Source organism: Ostrinia nubilalis, chromosome 6 (genome assembly GCF_963855985.1).
Source record: "Ostrinia nubilalis chromosome 6, ilOstNubi1.1, whole genome shotgun sequence".
NCBI classification, from domain to species: domain Eukaryota; kingdom Metazoa; phylum Arthropoda; class Insecta; order Lepidoptera; family Crambidae; genus Ostrinia; species Ostrinia nubilalis.
Window position 1 is genome coordinate 17,267,505 of NC_087093.1, and position 25,878 is coordinate 17,293,382.

At 34.8% G+C, this 25,878-nt stretch overlaps 1 protein-coding gene across 1 annotated transcript in view; it reads left to right on the top strand.

Annotated features, from left to right (window-relative positions):
- The window catches only part of LOC135072725 (activating signal cointegrator 1 complex subunit 2 homolog), a 28,150-nt gene extending 2,272 nt beyond the window's left edge, over positions 1 to 25,878 (top strand). The window contains exons 2-3 of the mRNA XM_063966752.1: positions 13,755 to 14,019; positions 24,488 to 25,878. Of these exons, the coding sequence (XP_063822822.1) occupies positions 13,755 to 14,019; positions 24,488 to 25,053 (831 nt within the window). The 3' untranslated portion in view covers positions 25,054 to 25,878. The remainder of the gene's footprint in view (positions 1 to 13,754; positions 14,020 to 24,487) is intronic.

Here is a 25,878-nt window from a genome sequence, read left to right on the forward strand (position 1 = left end):
CAACTGTTCTCACGAGCTTCTATTTTGTTAGCTAGCAAATAAATTATCAGAAAGAATGAGCTTCTGGATAGGTCGAAGGTAACTAGACGATGAAGAATTTGTTAATGATCTATTAAGATGTAATCTACAAATTGTGATTTATGTTCGTTCAAGTTTAAGACCTAGGTACGTTCATTACTGACGTATAGGTCCAGTAAGAAGTTTGGTGTTGTTTCTTTACACAATTTAATTTTGAACTTGATATATCCTAGCCACAGATAACTTATTATCCTAGCTATCTAAGATTTGAAACATTGACGAAAAAAATTTTGCCAAAATGTGATAGGTAATCTAATAAGGTCCTAAAAAAATACTTAAAAAAGAAAACTGTGCATTTTTCAGAAGCAAAATATAAACGATAACTAGATTACTAAGGTTGTATGTACATTGGTGATAATCTAGTTGTGTAGCCTGGATTCGGTTGCGTAAGGACCCCGCCCACGGTGTAGGCTGCATTTTGCATTCCATTGCACTAAATTGCATAAAACCTGGTTTGTTATGGTTTCTCTCGAGTTTCTCTCTCTATTGATAGTTTTTGTTTCCGGGAATGTTGTGTGATTGCTAATACATTAAAGCCTTAGATTAACTAGGCCTTGATGGACAGTAAACGCAAGAAATGTAAGGCACTGCAAATGAGATTGTCTTAGTTTTTTCCATACATTTTTTGGATTTTAACAAAGTCAAACACTAGTGAAAACGTATGTAAGATGACATTGAATGATATAATTTTTACTTAAATTAAGGCCCAATTCCAAACTTTTATCCCAGAACAACTCCTGGTATAACTGGCACATTGACAGTTTCAGTATGGGAAATATGTCAAAACTGACGATTTATTCTGAAATTGATTGATTCTCTTGTTTGGCCAAATCCACCCTTAGACGAAAAGCTTTTATGAGGACTATCCTAATAGAAGGTGTTATTAGTTTAAGCATACAGCCATGTATCTTCGGAGCTTTAACCTTTACTAAAGTAGGTACTCTACTTAAAATATAAGGCATTTAATTAATTCATTATTAAGTTTTCGATTACAATCAGTTTAAGTAAGATTAGTATAATAATTTATCTACTTGTTTAATCTATGACAGCAAGTCCTGCGATACTTTTAATGTGCCCACCTAATTAATACTGTTTAATGAGCCTTGAGATTATACTTTTAACCGGTTTTCTATAGGATTTAGGCTATTTTATGGCTATAGTTTGTTCTATATTTGAATTTGACTGTAATTACCTTCAATCAAGATATTTTATTGTTCTACTCTTAATCATAAATCAGTACATGAAGTTTATTATTATAGTTAAACTGATAAGGGGGCGTCCATAAATTACGTGAGACTTTTAGGGGGGGGAGGGGGTCAACGAAAACCTCACTAAATCTCACGTGGGGGAGAGGGGGGGTCTCGGAAAATATCACGTAATTTTTCCCACAAGAAATAGAGTAAAATTGCCAGAAAACTGGGTTATTGAAGTAAAAAAAAATGATTTTTTTATGATGATAATGACAATTTATTCCAAACCGTCTAATCAAATTAAACTAAAAATGCCTCCATCTGCATTTGTGAACACTAAAGATGCAGAATAAATGTCGAAATTAAGAAAATTCGAATTTAAAAAAAAAACGTCATCGGCATCGCTACTGCGTAAAAAATTGGCCAAGTGCGTGTCGTGCCACGCGCAGTGTAGGGTTCCGTAGTTGTCTGTCGTTACCACAATATATTTCAGAAGCAAGCAATTACTTCATCTAAAGTAACTGTTTATATTTTCTTCTAAGGAATTTTTACTGGTTAAGAAATTGTATAATACATGAGTCAAATGACTATTACTCTTAAACTAAGGTAATGTATCTTAACCGTTGTAGTTTTCCTTGAAAAAATTCATCCCCACTTTTTTTTTCAAAATTTTATTGTCCGTTTTGTCGGCGTGATTAATATACACATACCTTCACAAAATTACAGCTCCCCAGTGCCAATAGTTTCCAAGCGAAACCTCGGACAGACAGACAGACATATCGAAACTATAAGGGTTCCTTGTCAGGACTACGGAAACCTAAAAAATGACATTACATACGTATGAAAATATTATGTATTCGTAGTTAAAGTAACCAATAGTCAAATTTGACAGCTATGTCAAATGACAAGTGGTTAAATAATAGAAAAAAATGTTTTTAAAACAATGTTTAACTTGACTTTTAGTACATTTTTTAACTATTAGTTTACATTTTATTAAAATTTAACCATTAGTAGCAAAATTTAACAATTAGTTATTTTAACTATGAATAAAAAAACTGGTCCTAGGTTAAAGCAATTGCTTGTCTTACTAAACGACGGGAAGCTACGGAACCCTGCACTGCGCGTGGCACGACACTGGGTTACTGATTTTTTCATATAAATCTAATAGACTCGAAGCATGGACATTGCAAAATAGGCATTTTTTATTGGCTCAAATATCACGTGAGATTAGGGGGGTGGGGGAGGGAGTCAGGCAAAATCTCACCAAATCTCACCAAGGGGGGCGGGGGGGTTGAAAAATGGCCAAAATTGTCTCACGTAATTTATGGACGCCCCCTAAACATGCCAATAACTTTTCATTGATATGTTCCAAATCCAATTAAGAAAACATATAATAGGTATATTTAATGGATAATGAGGTCACAATGTTAAAGAAGTTGTTTGACAAATAACAAACAGTTTTATCCTGCAAAGCCATTCCTTTGGGCATTACCACTAATCAATAATTAATTACCAATAATTTTACTAGTCAAGGATCAAAATTCAACTTAACTCTAAGCTAAAGCTCTCTCTCTCTTCCTTTCACTGTTTGGTGGTATTTATTAAGAAAGTTTTAATTTGAAAAAAGCTTTCAATTAGTTATTTTTAACCATGATTTGTGTAGCCTGTTAGGTATGATGATGAACCATGGTATGTACAACCATGCTCTGGGTAAGTTAGTAGTCTATACAATCAACAATTGATGTAGATACAAATACATCAAAGTAGGCACATTGGCATCTTAATGCAGTCGCAATAGGGGTTATTTTGCGACATGTTAGTCTGATAATATGCTGTTTATGTAGCATCAAGTGCCTTCGTTCAACAACTCCCAGGAAAGCAACTCTTGCGCATGGTGTAGCCAAAATTGATGTTAATTAACCAGTTCTAGTTGAGGCAAGCGACCGTTCAGGTTATTGCATCTGTAATGTTTTAGGAAACCCGACATTGACGGTGGCGGCTATTGCGAAATTGATGCAATTTCTCACATACTGTAATTTCGTAATTGCATCATATAAATACTGTAAATTAATGTTTAAGCATTCCAAAATGTTTTAGATATACAGGTTGTTATAGAGTAAGATAAATCGTTTGAAATTCGAAAGGACTAATTGAATGAAAGTCTTTCTCTGAAGAAAGAACTTTGAAACTTGTTTCATTCATTTATAGGGCTCATATCTAAAATACCTGTCAATTAAACATTTTCTCACTAATAATGGAATTCGAGCCAACAGCTGCATCTTCAGTACACAACTAGACCATGTAGTCCAGTCATTACGTACATTCAAAAAAGAAAATGAATTTGCGCTTCTAATTTTTTAATATGTTGTAGGGGATACCTAGAAAAGCTTAACTTGAGATTGTCGACCAAGCTTTCCTAGGAGCTTTCGCCGCCATGTTGAAAAAAGGGGTAAAATTTGTTTTTCGGCAATAACTCGGCTATCCGATGAGACTCGAAAATTTTTGTAGGACACTTTTTGTAGCTTTCTTTGTGCTCTACAATAACGCCCGAACCATTTTTAGCGTATCATGCATCGTTATCGAGATATCGATCGATAAAGTCAAAAATTTTGGACACAAATTATTTCGGAATAATTAAATAATTAACGTCAGATACGTACAACATAACTTCGAAGGAAAGGTTGCAATCATATTCGACGGTTATCCGACTGATATGACACTCGCTGGAACGAAAACTTCGGAAAGAGTACGACGTTCGAGAAAAAACCAATCGCCGGAGTTCACATTCGATGAGACAACTACTCCAAAAGTTAGCCAGGAGAAGTTTCTCACAAGGGATCAAAACAAGAACCAACTAATACAAATGCTTTGCCGTTACTTAAAAAAAAGTAATTAAAAAGTAATTAAAAGTAATTAAATTTTACTTTTTACTTTTTAATTAATTATTTAATTATTTCGGAATTTTTCATATTTATTAAGACCCAAAGAAAAAAAAAGAAAAAAAGAAAAATTGTGTCCAAAATTTTTGACTTTATCGATCGATATCTCGATAACGATGCATGATACGCTAAAAATGGTTCGGGCGTTATTGTAGAGCACAAAGAAAGCTACAAAAAGTGTCCTACAAAAATTTTCGAATCTCATCGGATAGCCGAGTTATTGCCGAAAAACAAATTTTAAGCGTTTTCCAAGATGGCGGCGAAAGCTCCTAGGAAAGCTTGGTCGACAATCTCAAGTTAAGCTTTTCTAGGTATCCCCTACAACATATTAAAAAATTAGAAGCGCAAATTCATTTTCTTTTATTTGCCTTTTTTTCGGACGAAATGACTGGACTACATGAGACCACCGAACTTATAAACAAGGGCCTAGCTGGTAATTTGTACTGCGGAAATGTTACGTTGAATGCACATGATTTATTTATTTTAATTTCACCCTAGTAGTTAGGCCGTGTAAACATTAAGTAATATAATGAAGTAGATACTTTGTTATACAATATAATATAAATAGATGGCTTAATTAGGCACATAGCGCGTGTGCGCCCTTCGTGTTACTACATAATATACTGGGTTGTGGATGAAGGCACATTAAGCTAAACAATGTTGCAAGTTATATGTAGTAATTGTAATTAAGTACCTATACTATTTACATCAAATATCTGATGTCCAAGCGACTGTGCCCACACAACTGCTTTAACCGATTGAGTCCCAGACGGCATTAATTAATGTCATAACAATTGATTTTATCTATTGTGTCTAGATTCGCGGAGCTTGAAGGATTAAATACGATAAATATTTAGTCACAGATAATAGTTATCTATATTAGTTATTCGACTCGCAATCATAACACCTAGAATGTAAACTACTGTTGTCTTGTCACCCCTTATTTCACACCTCTTACGTTTTTGTAGCATCAATCATTCAGCCAAGTTGTGGCATGTTCTGGACACCACATGTTATAAAAGCTGCTGTGCACTGTTATACTTATACCTCCTTAACTCTTGCTGGGCTTGCTATTTAGTCATCTAGATCAGGGTCTCCTCTCCTCACGAGATCTGCCTCAATCTTGAACTGGATTAGATTCTGATCTGATTCTGATTCATGCAGGAATTCTCAATATCTAAAAATTGCGTATCTATACCAAAGAAACTATGTATTTTATAGATGACCATGTTTAGTAAGTTTGTTAGCTGCGTACCTACCACTTGGTATACTTACAGTATATTAACCAGAACAATTACTTATTACATTCTCAACATTGCTTAGATTTCGCAAACCTAACTGGGACACCTTATTTAAGCCGACTGTACTTGGCATACTAATGTGATAGCGCCGAGAATAGCAATAAGGTCGATATGTCGCGATTCGTTATGGGTTCGGTTCTCGGATACATCAATGTCGGTAATTTCGTCATGTGTTGACACCCATATAAGGAATGCATGCTTTTGTTTGTAAACAATGTTAGATACTTGTTGCATAAGTTTAAGTGGTGCACTTAAGTTAGATTATGAATATAATCAACGCTTCCATAGCTGTTAGCCTGTTAGCTATCGCTTTGTAATTGAAATTTCTGCTTTCCTCACAAAAGGTAAATTAGTAAAGTTATTAAAATTGTACCTTTCCAATTACTGGTTTGTCTATTAACTTTAGATTTTTTCAGATCAGAAATATTTTCTGGGGTCTCGTAGTGAAGAATCACGTTATTGTGTCTCAACTTACGATCTTATAGAGTTCTAACTTACATCTAAAGCATATTGTACTAGTCTTTTTCTCCCTATCAGTACCTCCCTGTGATCTCTAATATAATTAGCGGACCGGAAATCTGACCTTTTCTTCTCCTATTTTTTTTTATTGTTGAAGATTTACCAACAACATATCAATTTACATGCATCGTTACATTATTAGAAAGCTAGAATCTAAAAGATATGCCTTTGCAGGTAAATACAGCATTCAAAGAAAATAAGCTTGCCGACAGAAAAAAAAGAACAGATTTTAACCAATTAATCTAGGTAGTTACACATAGATTTTCGTCTCTACAACTGTATCCAGGATCTGCCACATTCTCTTTACCACTGGATCAGTGTATCCAGGATCTCTTTTGCCTCAACAGGTTTAACCAAACTTGAATCGAAAAATGAAATATAACGCCATTTGTTTTTTATGATACTAAACTAAATTTAAATAGCGCCAAGCTCAGTATCAACTTCAATAACCACAGCCTCGTAGGTCATATTCAATCAGTTTTTTATCACCATTTTAGAATAAAATAGATCAATGTCTATAACGTGTGGTCGGTCATTCCATAGTTTCGTGCATGACATTGCATTCCTTTGAGATATTTTGCATAAGAATGCTTATTGCGTACAAATATGGTTCACTTTGCGTTGATCGGGTAATTTCTTCAGCAAGGCCGTCTTGTTACATTTCTATTATGTGGAAGTACAGGTTTTGTCGAGTTGATTTATGTTGAGTCATTGAAATACCTGGAAAATGATGACAGGTTGATGATGATGACGTTTCCTGATCACCATCATAATTTTAGATTTAGACCTTAATAACCCTTCACTATGATATTTTATTTACACATTATTATAATATTTATGGACTAAGACTAATGACCAAATACGAATAAGCTTCTGCATCTTCTAAGCTCTTGCTGAATGCGAGTTAAAGCTTTGACTAGGATTTTTATTTGTTTTCAAATAATATGAACATTCTGAAAACCGTAAATTTTGATGTAACTATCTCTAAATAAACCATTATTTTCTTATACCAGGTCACAATTTCTTAATTTTTACCCGATTGATTGACAGAAGGAGGGCTATGTTTTTAAGGTATTGGTTTTTATTTACGCATTACAGGTGCATTAAAGAGATAAGGAGCCCTTTAAGAAGTTCACATTGAACTTAATTTCACATCCGCAAACAGAGCTTATTTGTAAGCTTGCCTTGATTCTGGTTTATTTCCTTTTAAATATTCTCAGTAAGTAGAGATATGTACCTAATTATGTAAATTATATACAAAGGGAGTAATGAGCCACAGGTTGTATAAAAGACACACTTACCTATAATAAACAAAGAATGGAATTACACTCATAATATAAACCCAAAAGTCATATTGTCTGTTTGCTTATTCCACAGAGTTGTTCTAGAAAAAAACATGGACTCACCTTTGTCGCCAAAAAATATCTACTGCTGTGACTTGTATAGGAAAACGTTGTTAGAAGTTAATCGTTTAAAATTTAAAACAAGATCATAGATAAAAAATGAGATCAAATTAACCACCAAAAGTAGTCGCATGTATATTATTATCACATAACTATTAATCTTGTAAAGTTTTAATGCCAACGTGGACTTTAACACGTGATCTTAATATGCCTCTAACGATTACCAAACAACTTAAAATCTTGAACAATTTAGTTTCCATTTAATGGAGCAACTCAAATTAACGTAAAGCATTACAATTTTTATTTTTCCAAATCGTAATATCATAGGATTTTGATTACGATTTCTTGTAACTCGTGTGTCCCCAGATGAAAATAAAATAAAAATTGTTTTAAACTTTCATGGTCATTATCAGAATAATTATTATTGACGGAATTGCTACCATATACTTAATTTCGACATCTACCTAGTTAGTTACTAAAAGCAAAAACTGCACCACACGTCCAACGCATATAAAAGACATCAACGAGCTAGCTTCCTCTATTTTTTTATTCTGTTAGTAACTTTAAAACATACATTTCCAAATACATATTACCTACCTACATAAATATAAAACATATTGATTATGTGCTATATCTTATCGTAGTTATATCTTAAAACTAGCTGACCCGGCGAACTTTGTTCCGCCTTAATGGAAATAAATAAGCAGACTTTTTTTTAATTTCGAACGGGATAAAAAGTATCCTATGTCCTTCTCCTGGCTCTAAACTACCTCCCTGACAATTTTCAGCTAAATCGGTTCAGCCGTTCTTGAGTTATAAGTGGTGTAACTAACACGACTTTCTTTTATATAAGGTGTTATTTTTTGTACTGATCATACTTTACCAACGCATCTAATAAAATCATACAAATACAACCCAAGTGCTTTTAAAAAAAAATTCAGGCTAGTTTTCGAGTAAAACGACAAAGAATGTTTCGAAAAAAATAAAAAATAAATCATCCTTTGAGCGCGGTGAGTATTCGTTTGTACGCACTATCGTAGTAGCCGGCCGAGGGCAACGACCACTGCCACGTGCCGCGCCGCGTGAGTCGGCCATATTGATATCGCTGCCAGTCGCTCCGCGCCCACAGCCCGCGCCGAGCCGCCGATCGGCATGCGGGAGCGCAACAACATAAATAATCGTCCCAGTCCGTCCAATGCGCCCAAACGTATTGCAGTGTATGTGTGATTTATTACAATGCCGCGCTTGATCAATAACAAAACGCAGGTGAAATTATGTTTCGTGCACACTAACTGGCCGACGAGAAACATTGACGAGTCGAAAACCTTCATACCTTGCTTGTTTGGAGCCGCGCAGCGCTTCAGGGAGCGCAGCCGTATCCTGACTTGACGAGATTCCGTGCGCTTCGAGGACGAAGTTCTGGATTTCAATTTCAATCACCGGCACAGTGCTGGCGGTACCCAGATGCGAGCGCCGCAGACGGCGGCTTTTGTGTAAAAATACGGAATGCCTTATCAAGGAGTTGTTGCCAGAGGGCCACGACCGCGACCTAGTTCTATCGATGGTTATTGCGGAAGTCTACCTAGGTACATACCTACAGTGTGATTTGGACAGATGAGTGCTTGTTTACGCGAAAGCGCGAATTGTGAATACAACATCCGACGTGGTGTCTAGTGAACAGCAAGCAAGTGTGCAGCCCGAAAGCATTACCTCAATTCGATCGTGGCTAGATTAGACAGTGCAAGACAGTGTTTACGTGAACATTCAACAAAGGCTTGACGTTCAAAATGTATTGTGATTAGTGTAATAATAACCTAGGAACTTTAAATAACAACATTCAAAATAGGTAAATGTGTGAATAAGTAAAATCAATGAATCTAAAGTGTGATGGCAAATCATAATTTAGGAATTAAAACCAGGAAAATTGATCAGTGAGTTTTATTTACAACACCTATTCATATTCAATATTAGGGTGCAATTCCACTGAAGCGAAGCGAAGTAGTAATAGGTATGTACCTATCAATTTTTTATTACGTCTCTAAATAAATTGCGTAGGCATTACGAAACCGTAGATATTGAATTCCAATTTCTATCCTTTTTTAAATTTCTAGTTTAACGCGGATGATTCGCCTCGGTTCGTTGGAAAAGTCCCCCGCTATTACACTAATGAAAATACACTTATTTACCTACTTATGTAGCTAGATTTTGTTTCTCCCAGCGCGTAGTACCTATTAACATGACGTAACATCGTACATACTCACGAGTGATAATTTTTGGTAACGTAGGTTTAGTGTAATCTAACCTTTATGTGTGTGAACGTTGAATGAATGCGCGCGGCCATTGTTCGTACTCGTATGAATGAAATGAGTAAAGAAAGAGAGAGAGGCAGTGAGTGAAGACAGGATGGTTGTAAAAATAATATCTTTTTTTTGTTAGGAAAAGTAAAAACAAAAACTAGCCTGAATTTTTTTTTAAAAACACTTGGGTTGTATTTGTATGATTTTATTAGATGCGTTGGTAAAGTATGATCAGTACAAAAAATAACACCTTATATAATAGAAAACGGTTAATCTATATTAATAACAGTGAAAGGTCACTGACTGACTGACTGACTCACTCACTCACTCATCACGGAATCTCAGAAACTACAAGTGCTAGGAGTCACAAATGCATGGTTTTACGATTTTACAAAACTCCTAAGGGGGTAAAACGGGATCCACGCGTATGAAGTCGCGGGCGGCCGCTAGTATTGGATAAAATATCACAAGAATGGAATTGGTGGGAATGAAGTCATAAATCAATCATCGTAATCGATCATTTTTTTAATAATTCATTGTTATGCATTAATTGATTGATTATTCAGAACCATTAATCTGATCACGATTGTTTGATATCAGAAGCGTATGATAAGCGTCTGTACTAGACTGGAATGTCGTCAATAACGCCTTCAAAGCTTCATGTCATTACTTTACGCAATGCAAGACTGTTGTAATAGAAATATAAAGAGTAGGCATTAAAAATAGTCCTTCGTAAAAATAAAATTATATTTAACTAGCTTTTGCCCGCGGCTTCACCCGCGTGAAATTTGTTTGTCACAGAAGATCGGCATAAATTATAGCCTATATGTTATTCTGGGTTATAAAGAATAATACTGTATAGTTCCATTATAGTACTTTTTGCGTGAAAAAGTACCAAACATGTTAACATCCAGACATCCATACAAACTTTCGCATTTATAATTTTAGTAGGATAAAATTATATTTAATAGGTTAGGGCTTTTTTTAAGTTTGCTGTCTCAACCGAGGCTGTTAGAGTTGCAACAGAACTAGGTAGCGTAAGCTACGATCATCTAATTAATAAACACTAAGTGCTTTTTTCCTGTGAAAAACATGTTAGACTAAGAGCTGGTGCACGCCAGACCTACGTCATTTTATAAAAGCTGAAAGTTTGTCAGCGTATGCTCCCAATATAGGTCAGAATGTTGGTGCATTATGAAGTTTGGGTCATCGTGGCTTTGGAAGCTATCCTAAAAAAACTGTCTGGCAAGGAGTTGGAACTGTCAAAAGTATCTGGCTGATGTTTTGGTTGTCTATCCAGCTTTTTCCCATAATTCATTTTGTTTGTCCAGCTTTTACCCATAATTCATAATATGTACACGATAGTGACCCAAATGCTATGATAAGGTCTAGTTACAGAGCCTACTTTGTTCACTTCTGCTGTGCAGTTACCAACAAAGTGCGTGACAGGAAGGTTATTTTTTAGACGCATTCCTAGCATTCATTTAAATAATATTGTCAGGATTAATTACTAATTCTAATATGTAACTTTAAATAAGGGTTTATTTATCCTTTTATGTTATTTGTTTATAACAGTTGTAAAACAATATAAACTGTCTTATAAAATAAAAAATGAATTTTAATTTGTTCGAGTAGTTAGACCAAGGGTTTGACTAACTACATTCTTTATTTAATTTTATTTTAAATTGCCTTTCCTACACAAATAGTTGCGACACACAATTAATATCATATTGACACAAAAGCCACCTTTCAAATAAAGTTGTTGAACAGAAAACGTTTCTCTTGTGCAACCAAATTGTTTTAGTATCGCACAATCTTTGGAATTAGCTTGTTATTGTTGTTATTATTATTGCCATATTTAGAGCAGGAAAGCTGTTAAGGTTAGCGCTCAATAACTTTGAGCTAGGTCGTGCCTTCACCGCTTCCTAACGAAAAATATGACTCAGTATCAAACTTGCAATAAACATTATTTAGGAAGCTTGGTCGAAGTCTACATATGTATAGGTCCAAATTGAGAAGCATGATAAAAGGTTTGAAAATCTGGATAAATTAAATCCATCCTAGACTGCATCTTTAACACCAGGTGCAATTGCGGTCAAATACCTGTCTTGTTATGCATAAAAAAATAGTTAAATGACTGCTAATATGCTGTACCAGTTTCACTTGTGTACTTCACATGGGATGTCACCTACTCAGACGCTAAAAATAAATAAATATCTTTGGAGAATTTAACACTGAAATGTTTCATGAAAGACTTTACTTGCCCTAGAAGGAAATCAGTTTTTATTTCATTATTTTATCTACAATGAGGTTGGTTCGAGCCAGAAATGTTGTGAACAATGAATGGCTGCAAGCAGTATTTCTCTGAAGTATACCTTAAGGTCCAGAACTGTCTGCTCCAACTGTGGTCCTAACCGATAATACAATATGGCCGTCAAGGCTGCAGGACATTCACTGGGCAACGCGGTCAGGTGGTGTCTGTTTGCGATTATGACTCCTAGCACAATAGACCTAGTTTCAGAAACCTTACTTCAAGGAAGTCAGTTCTGTACCTACGCTAAACAAAATGGGGAAAAAATAATTTTCAGAAAAGCGCTGACGATTCTTTTGCATTATATGTGTAAATATTAATACTCGTATAATAAAGTATCTGTGTAAAGAACCATGAAGTAGATCCAATTTGAAATGAAGTCACTAAAACAGTCATAATAGGGTACCTACATAAAAACAATAAAAAATATCCAGAATGGTTCCATTTTGCCTTTCTTACTTACTTTAAAAGCTGAAATGAGCAAAGAAGACAGAAAAAGCTAAATGTTATACTCGTATAACGGCTCGGTATAATATGCATTGTTGTGTATCGATTGAGCTTTCTGAAATCACTTCTTTTGCGCTGTAGACATTCTAGACGTATTCATTTGGCGAGATTCCGGTATAATAATAATTATCCTTTGCGAGGTATTTTAATGAACTAATAAAATTAAGCCTACAAATAATGTGCTAAAGAAAATTTAGAACTTTGTTGTTAACGCTAAATCATTAGCTCGTTTATCATTTTAGTTTTGAGTAATATCGATTACATTGGTTTTTGTCGGATAATATGATTTATGATCTTAAACTGCAGAAAAACTTCGATTATGTGATAAGCAATTTTTATTATAATTAGTCACCTGAGTCAGAATATTACTATACCGTCGCTTTATCATGCCTATATCTTTTGTGTGCGAAACTGTGATCCAATTAAATAGGTAGAGCTTTTAAGCAAGCAAGTATAAAAACATTACCTATGTCTTATTTTTTATGTTTGTGCTAACAATAGCGACAATAATTTTAAGAACATGTTAACGCCGTAAGTATAGACATTAAACATGAGGTTGTTACCACTTTACTTGTTGATAGCTATGCCATAATAAACTAAGCGAAACAATAAATCTAAAAGCAATTGAAGCCATTATCACCGGAGCTTGTTGCGTAAACTTGAACTGAATTCGAAAGCGTATGCGCCCGCGCACGTGTGTTCACGTTGCTGCAAGATCAAGGCCAGACCTGTATGGAGGTATAGGACATGTGGGACTAACCAGTACTAAAGGTCGAGGAAGCTGTAGTTAAATTGCTTTAAAGGTTTGCGTTGGATGGAAAAGGTTAAAGCGTTCACATTACTGTTTAAATAAAACAAGTGCGTATCTCGGGTTGATTTGGACATCAACAAATTAAATAAATGAAGAAATACTGAATGCTACAAATACATACTTCATTCAAAATGTGAGAAAAAACACTAGGGTCTTAAATGCCCTAAGCCCCTAACACACTGCATCGTAAATAAAAATTTCGATGCGACACGATAGTCATTTAAAAAAATTATAATTATTTTTAGTTTAGCCAATAAGACATAATGAACTTAACAAAGTTTGACACATAAAAACGTCTTTTATCAATTTTTATATTAGGGATTGATATCATTAACAATTTTATGTTCTTTTTCTATTATCTCTTTCCGTGTGTTCAAAATCCACCTTCTCTCTTCCAGACCTTAACCTTCTGCGCAGCCTGGCTGCTAGTCGCCAGCCAGCAGGGCCCCACCACGACCCCAGTCCCGATCCTCAAGCAGATCAACAGACAGAACGACGACGGCTCCTACAGCTACGGCTATGAAGCTGCCGACGGCTCCTTCAAGATCGAAACCAAGTATCCCAGCGGAGACGTCGCTGGGAAGTACGGATATGTCGACGAGAGCGGCAAGCTGAGGGAGATCTCGTATGGTGCTAGCAGCCAGAGGGGCTTCGAACCTCAAGGTGAGAAGCAACAAAGACAAATCATAACAAGTTTGCAGCTAGGAGTGTCCCAAATAACCCACTGGTCGTCCCTGTGCAGATAGCAAAGCATTTCCCTACGTAAAAAAAGCAGTCTAGTACAATTCCTCATTTCTTTCCTCCGTGGCTGAGGATTCCGGGTGAAGCTCGCTTCCATCTTCGGCCTGATCGTCACTTACCATCAAGTGAGATACAGGCCAAGAGCTTCCTCGTTGTGGATAAAAAAAAAGTTCGTGACATCCAAAGTAGCCAAAAAGTTCGCATCACGTCTTTGTTACAATCAGAATAAGGTAGTGTTGTCATCTTTTTGGCCACTTTGGGTGTCACAAACTATTTGACGCTGACTGTACCTTGTGTGGCCTTTCAGCAGGTCTTGCAGCACCACCTGAGGGTGAATAAATGTAAAAAAATAGATTTTTATAGCTTTTTTGTCGATACGTAACTTTTATAGACATAAAATATCGAGTTTCCTTTCAATCAAGTGTAGCAAATAAAGTCGTAAATAGTTAAAATTACAATTAATTGGTGATTTTTATAAATGTTTCGGCCTTGATATTGTTGCTCATGCTGAGTCAGACTTCATAAGACTTTCAATGACAATAATTACTATCGATCTAAATAACTCTACGTATTTAGCAATTGAGGAAAATGCCGCTCATTCATAAGCTCAAATGGTAGTAGTTATCACTCATATCAGGGCTGACACTCACCGCTCTACTTGCTGAACAAACACTGTTAAAAGTGGGCCAAGTTGCTAAAGAGATCGATCTAATTGAAGAGCTCTTGGCTTAGTTTGAACATGTTGCGCAAGTAATTATTAAATGAAAATCTTTGATTAAATCTTATCATCTTAAAAATCTTAAATGGCTACAGGTGGGTTTAAAGCGCAACTAAAAACTTCTAAGTTGTTAAATTAACGAATGTTTTTCATTGCATAAATAGATTAGGTACAGTCAACAAGATTTACTTGTAAACATTTTGTTGCACAGTGGCATAACTTCATACAGGGTGAAATTGAAATCGTTGGCATCCTTTTAAAATAAGACTAACGTTTTCAACCTGTATAGCTACTTATGCTGTTAGACGCCATTTGTCGTATATTTAATCCTACGTTATCTTATCCTTCTCAATTTAATGTGCATAATATTAATTAGTGTTCCTATTAAAAGGAGATGTCTTCATGCACTTAATCTTTTGCAGATTTTGTATTCTAAATGAACTTCACTATAACCGTACTTTCTAAGTCGCCGGTGACTGAATTCTCTACATTAGGTTACTCTGTACGTGCAAAGATAAATCTTATGGAAAAATTAGCTACATTAAAATATCTGCGACCCTTGACTAAGACCTGCCTTGATTACAAAATGAATAATTACTGATATTCTAATTAAAAGTTTAAGTTACACGGTGTCATTGAATGCCAAGGTATGTTTTTTCTGAGCATGCCATTAGAACCAGGGCAGTTTTTACATTAGTTATTGCCTAATACAAAGTCAAAGTCAAAGTCAAAATTTCTTTATTTGTTTAGACTAATAAATAGTTCTTACAAATCGTCATTTTGCTCTTAAGGAGCCTCTACATGTCTCATAATCTTTTTACCCTACCAGCGCTTCGAGACCAACATTTGGCAAGTGCTGAGAAGAAGCGCCGCAACAAACTCAGTCACCACTGTCTGCCGGTTAATATAAATAAATAGAAATAGCAGTAGAGGTACATTCGATTCAGGAGCAGTTCACTGAATTTACCATGCATTCTTGTATAGTGTATCTTATAAGAATGGGTATACAAAATTGCGTGGCATATTAAACAAGGTAGTGACGTGCTAATATCTAGACTTACAGATTACATACTCAAATACTAGTAGAAATGACTCGCATACATAAGTTGGAATAACTTGGATTGACCAGTCCCCGAAAGCAGCGCCTGTTCACAGACATGACGAGTGAACCAGCCATCGCTTCACTCGACCATATTAGAGGGAATGTAACGACCCGCCTCACTACGCCACCACCCCAGAGACATTTTAGTGAGAATGACAATACCAAGTTATCTCTTAGAGAAAAAAAACTAATAATAAAGCTAAGTAACAGTCCAGATTGAGAAGCATGACACTATAACATTTTAGAAAATTAGATTAGTTTATACATTACTTTTCATAGCACGATTTTAATTCTTTTTAGTGCGAGCATGAGAGGACCATAATCCTACTCCCAGGATGACTTATCATTAAGAAAATCTCGAGTTGTATAATAGGCTTTTTTAAGCATGTGATCTTTAACTATACCTTTAAATTTATTGTACGGTAGCTCTTTATATTTATCAGGGACTTTGTTATAAAAATGGATACCTTGTCCCATAAAGGTGGCAAACACTTTATTAAGTCTAAAAGCGGGTATAGCCAATTTATTTTTATTTCTAGTATTGATTTGGTGAATATCACTTTTCTTTTTGAATTCATTAATATTTTGTTGAATAAATAGAATACAGTTTAAGATGTATTGTGAAGCGGCCGTGAGAATGCCAATTTCTTTAAACAATTCTCTAAGGGACGCTCTTGATTTCATTTTATACAAGTATCTTATGGCACGTTTTTGCAGAATAAATATTGTTTCAAAATCTGCAGCTTTGCCCCATAGCATGATTCCATATGACATTAGGCTATGAAAGTAGCTAAAGTAGACTAAGCGAGCTGTTGAAACATCGGTTAATGACCGTATCCTTTTTATTGCAAAAGCCGCTGAGCTGAGCTTTCCCGCCAGAGTTTCTATATGGGAGCCCCACTGGAGTTTTGAATCCAGGGTAATTCCCAGAAATACAGTAGATTCTACCAGATCGATTGCATTATTATTAAGTTCTATTTGGGTACTAACTGTTTTTACGTTAGGCAAAGAGAATTTTATACATTTTGTTTTCTTTGCATTCAGTTGTAGATTATTTGTAGTGAACCAACTTAAAACTCTTGTTAGTGCATTATTTACATCGTCAAAGTTATTTTTACTTCTATCAATATTAAAAATCAAAGATGTGTCATCAGCAAATAACACGATTTCGCAAGAGTCTTTAACAAAATATGGTAGATCATTAATGTATATAAGAAACAAGAATGGACCCAGAATGGACCCCTGCGGAACTCCCATTTTCACAGGTGACCCAGAAGACAAAACACCATTTATGTCGACTTTTTGAACTCTAAAGTTTAAATAGGATTGTATTAAATCCAAAGCCGAGTCCTTTACCCCATAATAGTGCAGTTTGCGAATTAGCGTTTGATGTTCTACGCAGTCAAAAGCTTTTGAGAGATCACAGAAGACCCCTAGTGCATTTTGAGAATTTTCCCAAGCCTCGAAAATATGTTTAAGTAGTGCAACCCCGGCATCGGTGGTGGAACGACCCTTGGTAAAACCATATTGTTCACTATGAAATAGTTTATTAGAGCCAAAGTGAATCAGAAGTTGCTCCTGTATGATTTTTTCAAAAATCTTGCTCAAAGCGGGCAAGATAGAAATGGGTCTATAATTGCCAGGGTCGGTTTTGCTACCAGACTTAAATAATGGCATTAGTCTACTGTGTTTCATGAGGTCGGGGAAGATTCCCTTCTCTATGCAATTATTGAATATTATCGCTAACTGTGGGGAAATTATATCAATAATGTGTTTGACTATCTTGACAGAGATGCCCCAGATATCAGTTGTACTCTTTACATTTAAAAGATTAAAAGTTTTAGTGATATCTAATGGAGTAATATGTTTAAAAGAGAAGTGCGAGTCACAGGGTGTCACGTGGGTTTTCAATATTTCTTCAGCCTCGGAGGGAGATGACTTTAAGTTGGCAGTTGTTGCTGAAGCTATATTAACAAAAAATTTGTTAAAAGCTTCTGCTACATCTTTATCTGCAGATATCAAATTATCGTGAACTTTGAGAGAAAAGTCATTATCTCTTGGTTTTAGTTTACCAGTCTCTCGGTTGATAACATTCCAAGTTTCTTTTATTTTATTACTGGCGTTTCCTATCTTGTCCCGAATATAAAAAGACTTAGCCATGAAGCAAACTTTCTTAAAAATTTTTGAATACTTTTTCACATGCTCAAGAAAAGATATACTATTATTATACTTTTTCATGCCATAAAGCTCATATAACGTATTTCGACTTTTGTATATTCCCTTAGTAGCCCAGTCACTAAACTTAGATTTGGTATTTGGTTTTAATGGCTTTACAGTAAAAACTTTGTCATGTTCGGTTTTAATACATTCGAAAAGGTTATTGTAAAGAGCATCTGGGTCTCCCTGCACGTACGGCACTAAATGCAATTTATTTCAAAGATGATTCTTAAAACGTTCTAGACGACTAATGGTTACAGGTCTACATACGGCATTTTTGTTACTTGTATTATTAGAATTATTAAAAATAAATTCTACTTTAATACCACAGTGATCTGACGTAAGATTGTGTATGACAGCTTTTTTGTCAGGGACACAGCTAGAGAAAATATTATCTAGACAAGTAGCTGTGGTTTCCGTAATTCTAGTTGGCTCCTTAAATTGACTAAACAAATTAAATGACTTAAAAAGGGAAAGTAGTCTTACAGAATATGATGATGAGCTATCTAGTAAATTGACGTTAAAATCTCCACAAACTAAGACCTTTTTGTTGCTGTTACAAGTTTTATTAAGAGCATCCTCAATAGCCGCTTCAAAAATACCAAAGTCCCCAGAAGGGGGTCTATACACACATACAATGATGTAACTCTCAAGCTCGACACAGGAAATTTCGATAACACGCTCAACTGATAGCCCTACTACATCTTTGCGTTCTTTACATTTAATATTATTATTGACAAATATTAAGGAGCCTCCGTGAATGGCAGACTTCCTGTAAAACGCGCTACATAACTGATAATTATCTATGTAAAGAGAGCTTTCATATTTCTTAAGCCAGTGTTCAGTAATACACATTACATTAATGTCAAAACTTTTTAAGAAAAGCTCTAATTCTAAAACTTTGCTGGTCAAGCCTTGAATATTTTGATGAACAATCTTGAATGTTCCAGACTTGGCCTTTGTCGAGTGCCTCAGTTTAAACAACTAGTAGTAGGTACAGTCTTAATATTATTACTATTTACATAGTGAGAAATCAAATTATTAGTACCCTGATTATGATTATTTTTATGAATATGATTACATTTAATATTGAATGCAATCAAAGAGGCTAATTTATTCTTTAATTTTTTAGAGAGATACATTGTATCTACAGTCAACTTAAAGCTAGAAATAAATTTATTTATGTCAAAAAGTAAAAGTGCGTCGCTATGACGATAAGTCAGGTTATACATTAGCATATTTAAATCAAATATTTTCTTGTTGATCTTATTGAAATTATACCCTGAATTTACATAGGGTAAAGCACACAAAATTATCTTAAATTTTAATCTATTTTGCAAATCCAAGAGTTGGTCAATATTCTGAATTATACTCTTTTTATCTACTAAGTAACTATTACCATACATTATGATAACATTGGAGTTCTCATCCAATTTTTGGTTTTTACTAATTTCGTAAATTATCTCTGTAAGAAACCTACCCGGGTAGCAATAGTTCAATACTTGTGTATTCAAGTGCTCCCTGAGCATAGAACCTAACCCTTGACCAAGTTGATCAGAATAAATAAAAGTTTTCCTTTCATTACAGGTAGCACTAATTTTTTTAGGCAAATCAGTTACATTAGTTTGGGATTTAGTGAATGTGTCCTGCCCCGACTCAGATTGAGTAGACTTTGGTATTATAGTGGGCTGAAGGCCATTAATACAGTTACAAGAATGTTTATTTGATAAGGACTCAAAACGCTCAGTTTTATAATTACATAGGTCAACAAGTTCGGAAGTGGCCAGTACATGTTCATTGATTTGTTTCTGTGCCATTTCATACCGAGATTGGATCTGTTTAACACCTTTGCTGCGGCAGTAACTTTCTAATACTTTCCATTCCTTCGGTACAAGGTCAGTAAACCTGGTATTAAAACTTACATTGTGGCGGCACAAGGCTTAAAGACCTTGTAATATTTAAGATATATTAATTTTATTTTTGGCTTCATGTTAATAGATATTGTGTTTTTTTTTCTTTGAATATTAATAATAATGCATTTATTGACATACACCTGAAGGCGTTCGTGAATAACTTGTTTAGTATAAAAATTATAGCTATATTCAAAATACAAGGCTTATGCACCCTGTGCCGCACTAAAGTAGGGAGGTCTGGTGGGTATTCTAGGGATGTGAAATACAAATATCGATAGTTTAAATTAAGTTTTAATAAAAATTTAAAAAAGTAACAAACAAAGATGTTTTAATAATTTAGTCTAAATATTTTACAAATAAGACATACGCATTCAGGGACTGGGTAGTCAATGCGAAAAAACGCTCAACGGTTGGAATGTGCAGGTGTCAAAATGTCCATACGGACCGGCTGTTAGTGTGGCAAAAAGTATGAACGTCGAAATGAGCAATGGTTAAAATGATCTGAAGTTAAAATGTCTTCGGGTTTATTTGAACAAGCGTCTTATTGTATAATAGCTAACGTGAACACGTGTTTAAATGCATCAAGGTAAAAATGTCCAAAAAAACTTTATTGACTAGACTACAAGAACATTGAACATTTTGACATTTAATTTTATTAATTTATTCATGAGCACAATATATCAGTTGATCATTTTATCTATCACACCTTTTGTTGTACTTGTATTTTGTGATGTGTACCATTTGTCACTAAACCATTGTAACCATGGTAACAATGTACATTTTGGCACTGGGACTTTTTGACGTTCATACTTTCTGCCACACTAACAACCGGTCCGTATGGACATTTTGACACCTGCACATTCCAACCGTTGAGCGTTTTTTCGCATTGACTACCCAGTCCCTGAATGGACATACGTGCATAAATACTTAAATAAGCTATATTTAAAGAAAACATATTATTTAATAACATTTAGTTACAACTTCAAATGTTTGTCACGAAAAACATTACTTAAATTAGCAATAAATCGTGTAGCAAATTAAATTATAATCAATTTGCAGTTTTGATTTTGTTTGTTTCTCTTGACGCCATGTCGACATGTGCGTTTCTTACGAATGCGAGGCAACACTGGCTGCACGAAGCTAGCGTGGGGTGCGGTACCAGGTGCGCAGGGTACAAGGTGCTTCGACCTGGTTTCGCATTGTGAAGACATTTTATTACTTCCGTGCGGTACCAGGTCTAAAAACCTGGTATTAAGGTAGGTACATCATTACATTATATTTTAAGAATACATCATAGATATATATTCATCACTTTCCTACACCGGACCCAATTGAAGTTATGCCTTTCGCACGACAAGGAAGACTATAATTTTCTTAGCCGCACGGTAAGCGAGACGTACACAAGGTCTATAGACCTGGTTTCGCACTCAACGTGTTAAGATAAACTTCCAAGTCATCGATTTTCTCATGTAAGATTAAAGTATTGTCATCATACAACTTTTTGTTTTGTTCTATTATTAAGTTGTATGATTTAAGCTTTTCTTTTAAAAGATTTTTCTCTTTCATTAGAATTGACTGTTTAGGTATACTACGTTGAAATTTAATTAATTTTTTGGTTTTCTTGATAAATTTTTTGATTTTAATATATTTTTTAAGTTTATTATTACTATTAAATTGATACTTTACTGCTGGACCGGAACAAGACACATCACATGTCAAGTCTATTATAGGTATAGTTGGATTCTTCAATTCGTGATCACTGTTAATCAATTCATTATACAGGCTCACGGTTGAGTTCAATTCTTGAACCTGTTTTTCCTCCTCCATAGATTTTATGGTTTTATGTGACTCACATAGGCTCTTTTCAAGGTCATGGATGCGATCCAAAGCCTGCTCATGAGTGTTGTTGCATTCACTGAACGAATTCACTGTTTGTTGCAACTTCAAACATTGCTCCGCTAAGTCTAGATATTTGCCATGAAGCTCGGCAAGCTCATTCTTCAGTTGTGAGTTCCTGTTTACAACTTTTTGGATCTCCTGTTCACTGTCTTCACGTTCCCGGAGCAGCTGGTCGCTGACCTCTCGTGAAGCTTTGAGGTCCAGGAGAGCCTGCCTCAACTTAACTTCCATGTCCTTCATGGTGGCCTTACGGGTCAACATCCTTGAAGCTTGTTGCAGTGAAGTTTACCAATGGAAATAGGATTTTGTGTAGGTAGCGATCCCGATCGAAGAACCGAGAAAAAAAAATTAAAAAAAGGGTTTTAGTGATTTTGGCAATAATAGTAGGTGATAGACTATTAGGGATCTGTATTTTAATACTATCTTATTAGCATTTAAGAGTCTTAGTACAGAAAATAACCAATTTATAAAGTAAAGCTAAGTTGTGTGGGTAGGAATTTTTTGTTAAAATAACTGGTAAATAATTTGTCTACTTATTTTCACTTATAATAAAGGATCTTTTACACGTATTGTATTATTTTACAGAATAAAGTTTAAAATTGAGGAATTCTAAGGCAAAAATAAGACTATTTACATGAAAATATAACCTCAACGTTGGGAATGTACTGTTATAATTTCAGTGTATAATAAAAAATACATGTAATTTACCCATAGATATTACTTAATTAATGAATAAAAACAATACTCCCCTGTTATTTTGTTCCGTAAATTTGAATTTATGATGATTTTTCGTTGACAGCTGACGAAATTTTGTCTTCACTTTTTTGTCTTAAATATTATGTAGTTTCGTCGTATAACATTCGTATACATTATTTATACGATATACACTTGATTTCAGTATAATTTATCACAATATTACACGAAATTATAGTAAAATAACATTAAAAATTTGTCCCGTTAAAATTACGCGTCTGACAGCTAGGGATACAGCCGGCCTGTCATAGATCCATCGATACGTATCGCAAGTATGGTAATATCGTGTCATTATGGCAAATTAAACTGTAACAAAATTATCCAATAATTGAAGTATCAGTCGGGGATAATTTGTAATTGACTAATCTGTTTGAGCTGTATGTATCTTTGATCATTTTCGGAATGTTTAGTTAATTTTATGAATAACGCTCTATTTGACTAGCACAAAAATAGTTACAGAACTCAAACTTCCAGACAAAATAATTCATTTTAGTTGTGTTTTTTTATTTTTTTATAATATACTTAGTCCACAATGTTTTGATTTGAGTCGAGCTGAAAATATACTCAACATCAAATAAACCGCACCTTCCGCGACGCGAACTTTAACGATTTTCTTCTGACACAATCATGGTGCCCCAACAATATTGGTGTTATTTGAAAGCCCAATAAATATCCTTAAAGAAAAACACATTTAATTTCTTAATAAATGATTAACACATACCATAAATGTGACTTGAAAAAATACCTCACTTTGGGCCCACCTATGGGATCAATTAGACCAATTTTTATGGTTATAAAACCAAATAATGATCTCACGTGTCCTTTTTAACAGTTGGATAGCGATTAATCCCAACTTAACAGTTTTATAGCCATAAAATTTGGCTCTAGCGTAACTACCTATTTTTTGAAGAAGTGACTCTGGATCCTTCTAAAGACACATTTTTGGGGTAAAAACCTTTCCTTTAATGAAATGAAGGTTAGAACTAGGCTTTCAAATGGTACCAATATTGGTGGGAAGTGGGGAAGCATATGTTTGAAAATGCTTGTCGCGGGAGGTGCGATTTATTTGATGTCGAGTGTAGTTACTTTACTAGATAATTACTTTCCTGAACTCAATTCCTACACAACTGTGTAGAGCTGTGCTTTATCTGAATCATAAGTAAATAATTTAATAAATATGGATTAATTTGTTAGAATCCGGAAAGTAATTAGTGAAATTATTTTGCAGTCCTTAGAAAATCAGTTACTTAACACTAAAATTATTGCATGCCGTGGCAACCTATAATTAAGGCAGCACTTAGATTAAGTTATATACGTTGTAAATATTGATTATCTTCCAGTGTATGTCTTGTTGGTTGTCCTATTAAATAAATAAATAAATAAATAAAAACTAAACCTTTATCCTCTAAACTGCGAAATTGCGTGCATTCTTAGCAATAAAACAATGAAATAAGTTATTTAATAATTGATCTATTAAATAAATAGATTAGAGCGTGAACGCTTAGATGACGAAATAATTTAAGACCACATGAGACCTTCATGCTCTGATAACCGTTTACGAGAAAATAACTGGGCAACTGTTTCTTCTATTATCATAATTAGTGAGCTAAGAGATGTTAAATGTTATGACATTTACGTCTTTGTAGAAAATACCCCAGATTAAAGAACTGTTAATTACGGAAATTATGTTAAAATTCATATGCGTTACCACTTAAAGCGAAAATATCTTTTAGTAGTTACAATTATGTAAGTTAGCCACTTAATAAACCTGTATTTTCTATATTCCAGGATCTGGTATCATGGTGCCTCCACCAACTTTGAACGACCACCCGACTAACGCGCTTACTGACGGCCAAGAAGACGACGGCCAGTACCGTGAAGACCCAAGGATCTACGAAGACCCCAAATACAACGGAAAATCCCAGAGCAGACCAGCCCCTCTAAGGCAGTTCCACCAGTCCTCAATCCGCGCTCAGCCTGAACCTCAACCCCAACCTCAGTACCAGCAGTATTCTCAACCCCAAACCCTCTCCCAGCCTCAACCCATCAGAACCTCCCCCGTCTACTCACAGCAGACCAGCCTCTTCAACCAATCCCCGCAGCAGTTCCCTCAGGAATTCCGCGGTCAAAGCCAGATCTACCACCAGCAACCTCAATTCTCTTACAATTCTTACACCCCACAGCCGGCTAGCTACAACCAGTACCAGCCCCAGACCTACCAGCCCCAGACGTACCAGCAACAAAACTACCAGCCCCAGAACTACCAGAACCAGAACTACAACCCATTCTCGGGACACCCAGCCCAGAACTTTGACCCCAACACCGGTTCTTACACCATCAACTTCACTGGTTAGGTACTTTGTTGTAGGGAAGTAAACGTTAAAAGGCTAACATCACATTACTAGGCTGAAACTGTCTCTACTGAAAGAAGCTTAGCTTGATTTAGGCACAGTAGTGTGGCATTAGCTTAAATAAGCACCGTAATTTTATGATTATTATAAAATTTTGTTATTCCCAAAGCGATACGAACGATTTTTTACGATTTTTATGTAAATAATAATTTTAGTGCTAGTCAATATGTTCAGAATAAGTAAAATGTTGGATTGTAAAGCTTTAAAACGTTTTATATTTTACACAAATTATACGTATTAAGGTGTATTCTTATTTATTGATCGTATTATTAACAAAGTTTTTAATAATATGACTGTACAAGTAAATTAACTGATATATTAAAATTATCTTTATAGTTATGTATATTTCGGTACCTATATTTATCTACATAATTATGGACATACTTACAAGTAAATATTACTATTATGTACTGATTTACATTATTCTTCTAAATATTTGTGAATATCCGATGTGTTTACCTATTCTTTATAATTGTACATATTATGTGTATGTATCAGTATTGTAAAAGTATTATAATTATTATATTTTTAAACAAATTAACATTTCAAAGTATAAACAATTCTATATTGTATATAAATATGTAAATATATAATAATATATCATGTAACAAGTGCCAATATTGAGCTAAAGTAATTATGTTATGCAACTATCGACAATCAACAATTCAATCGTTGCGCGCGCGCAGCTTGCAAAACGGCAACGTGAGGTGGACGAAATACTACGTGTACTGACTGTAAATAGCTGTCAATAAAATACTGTTATATAAA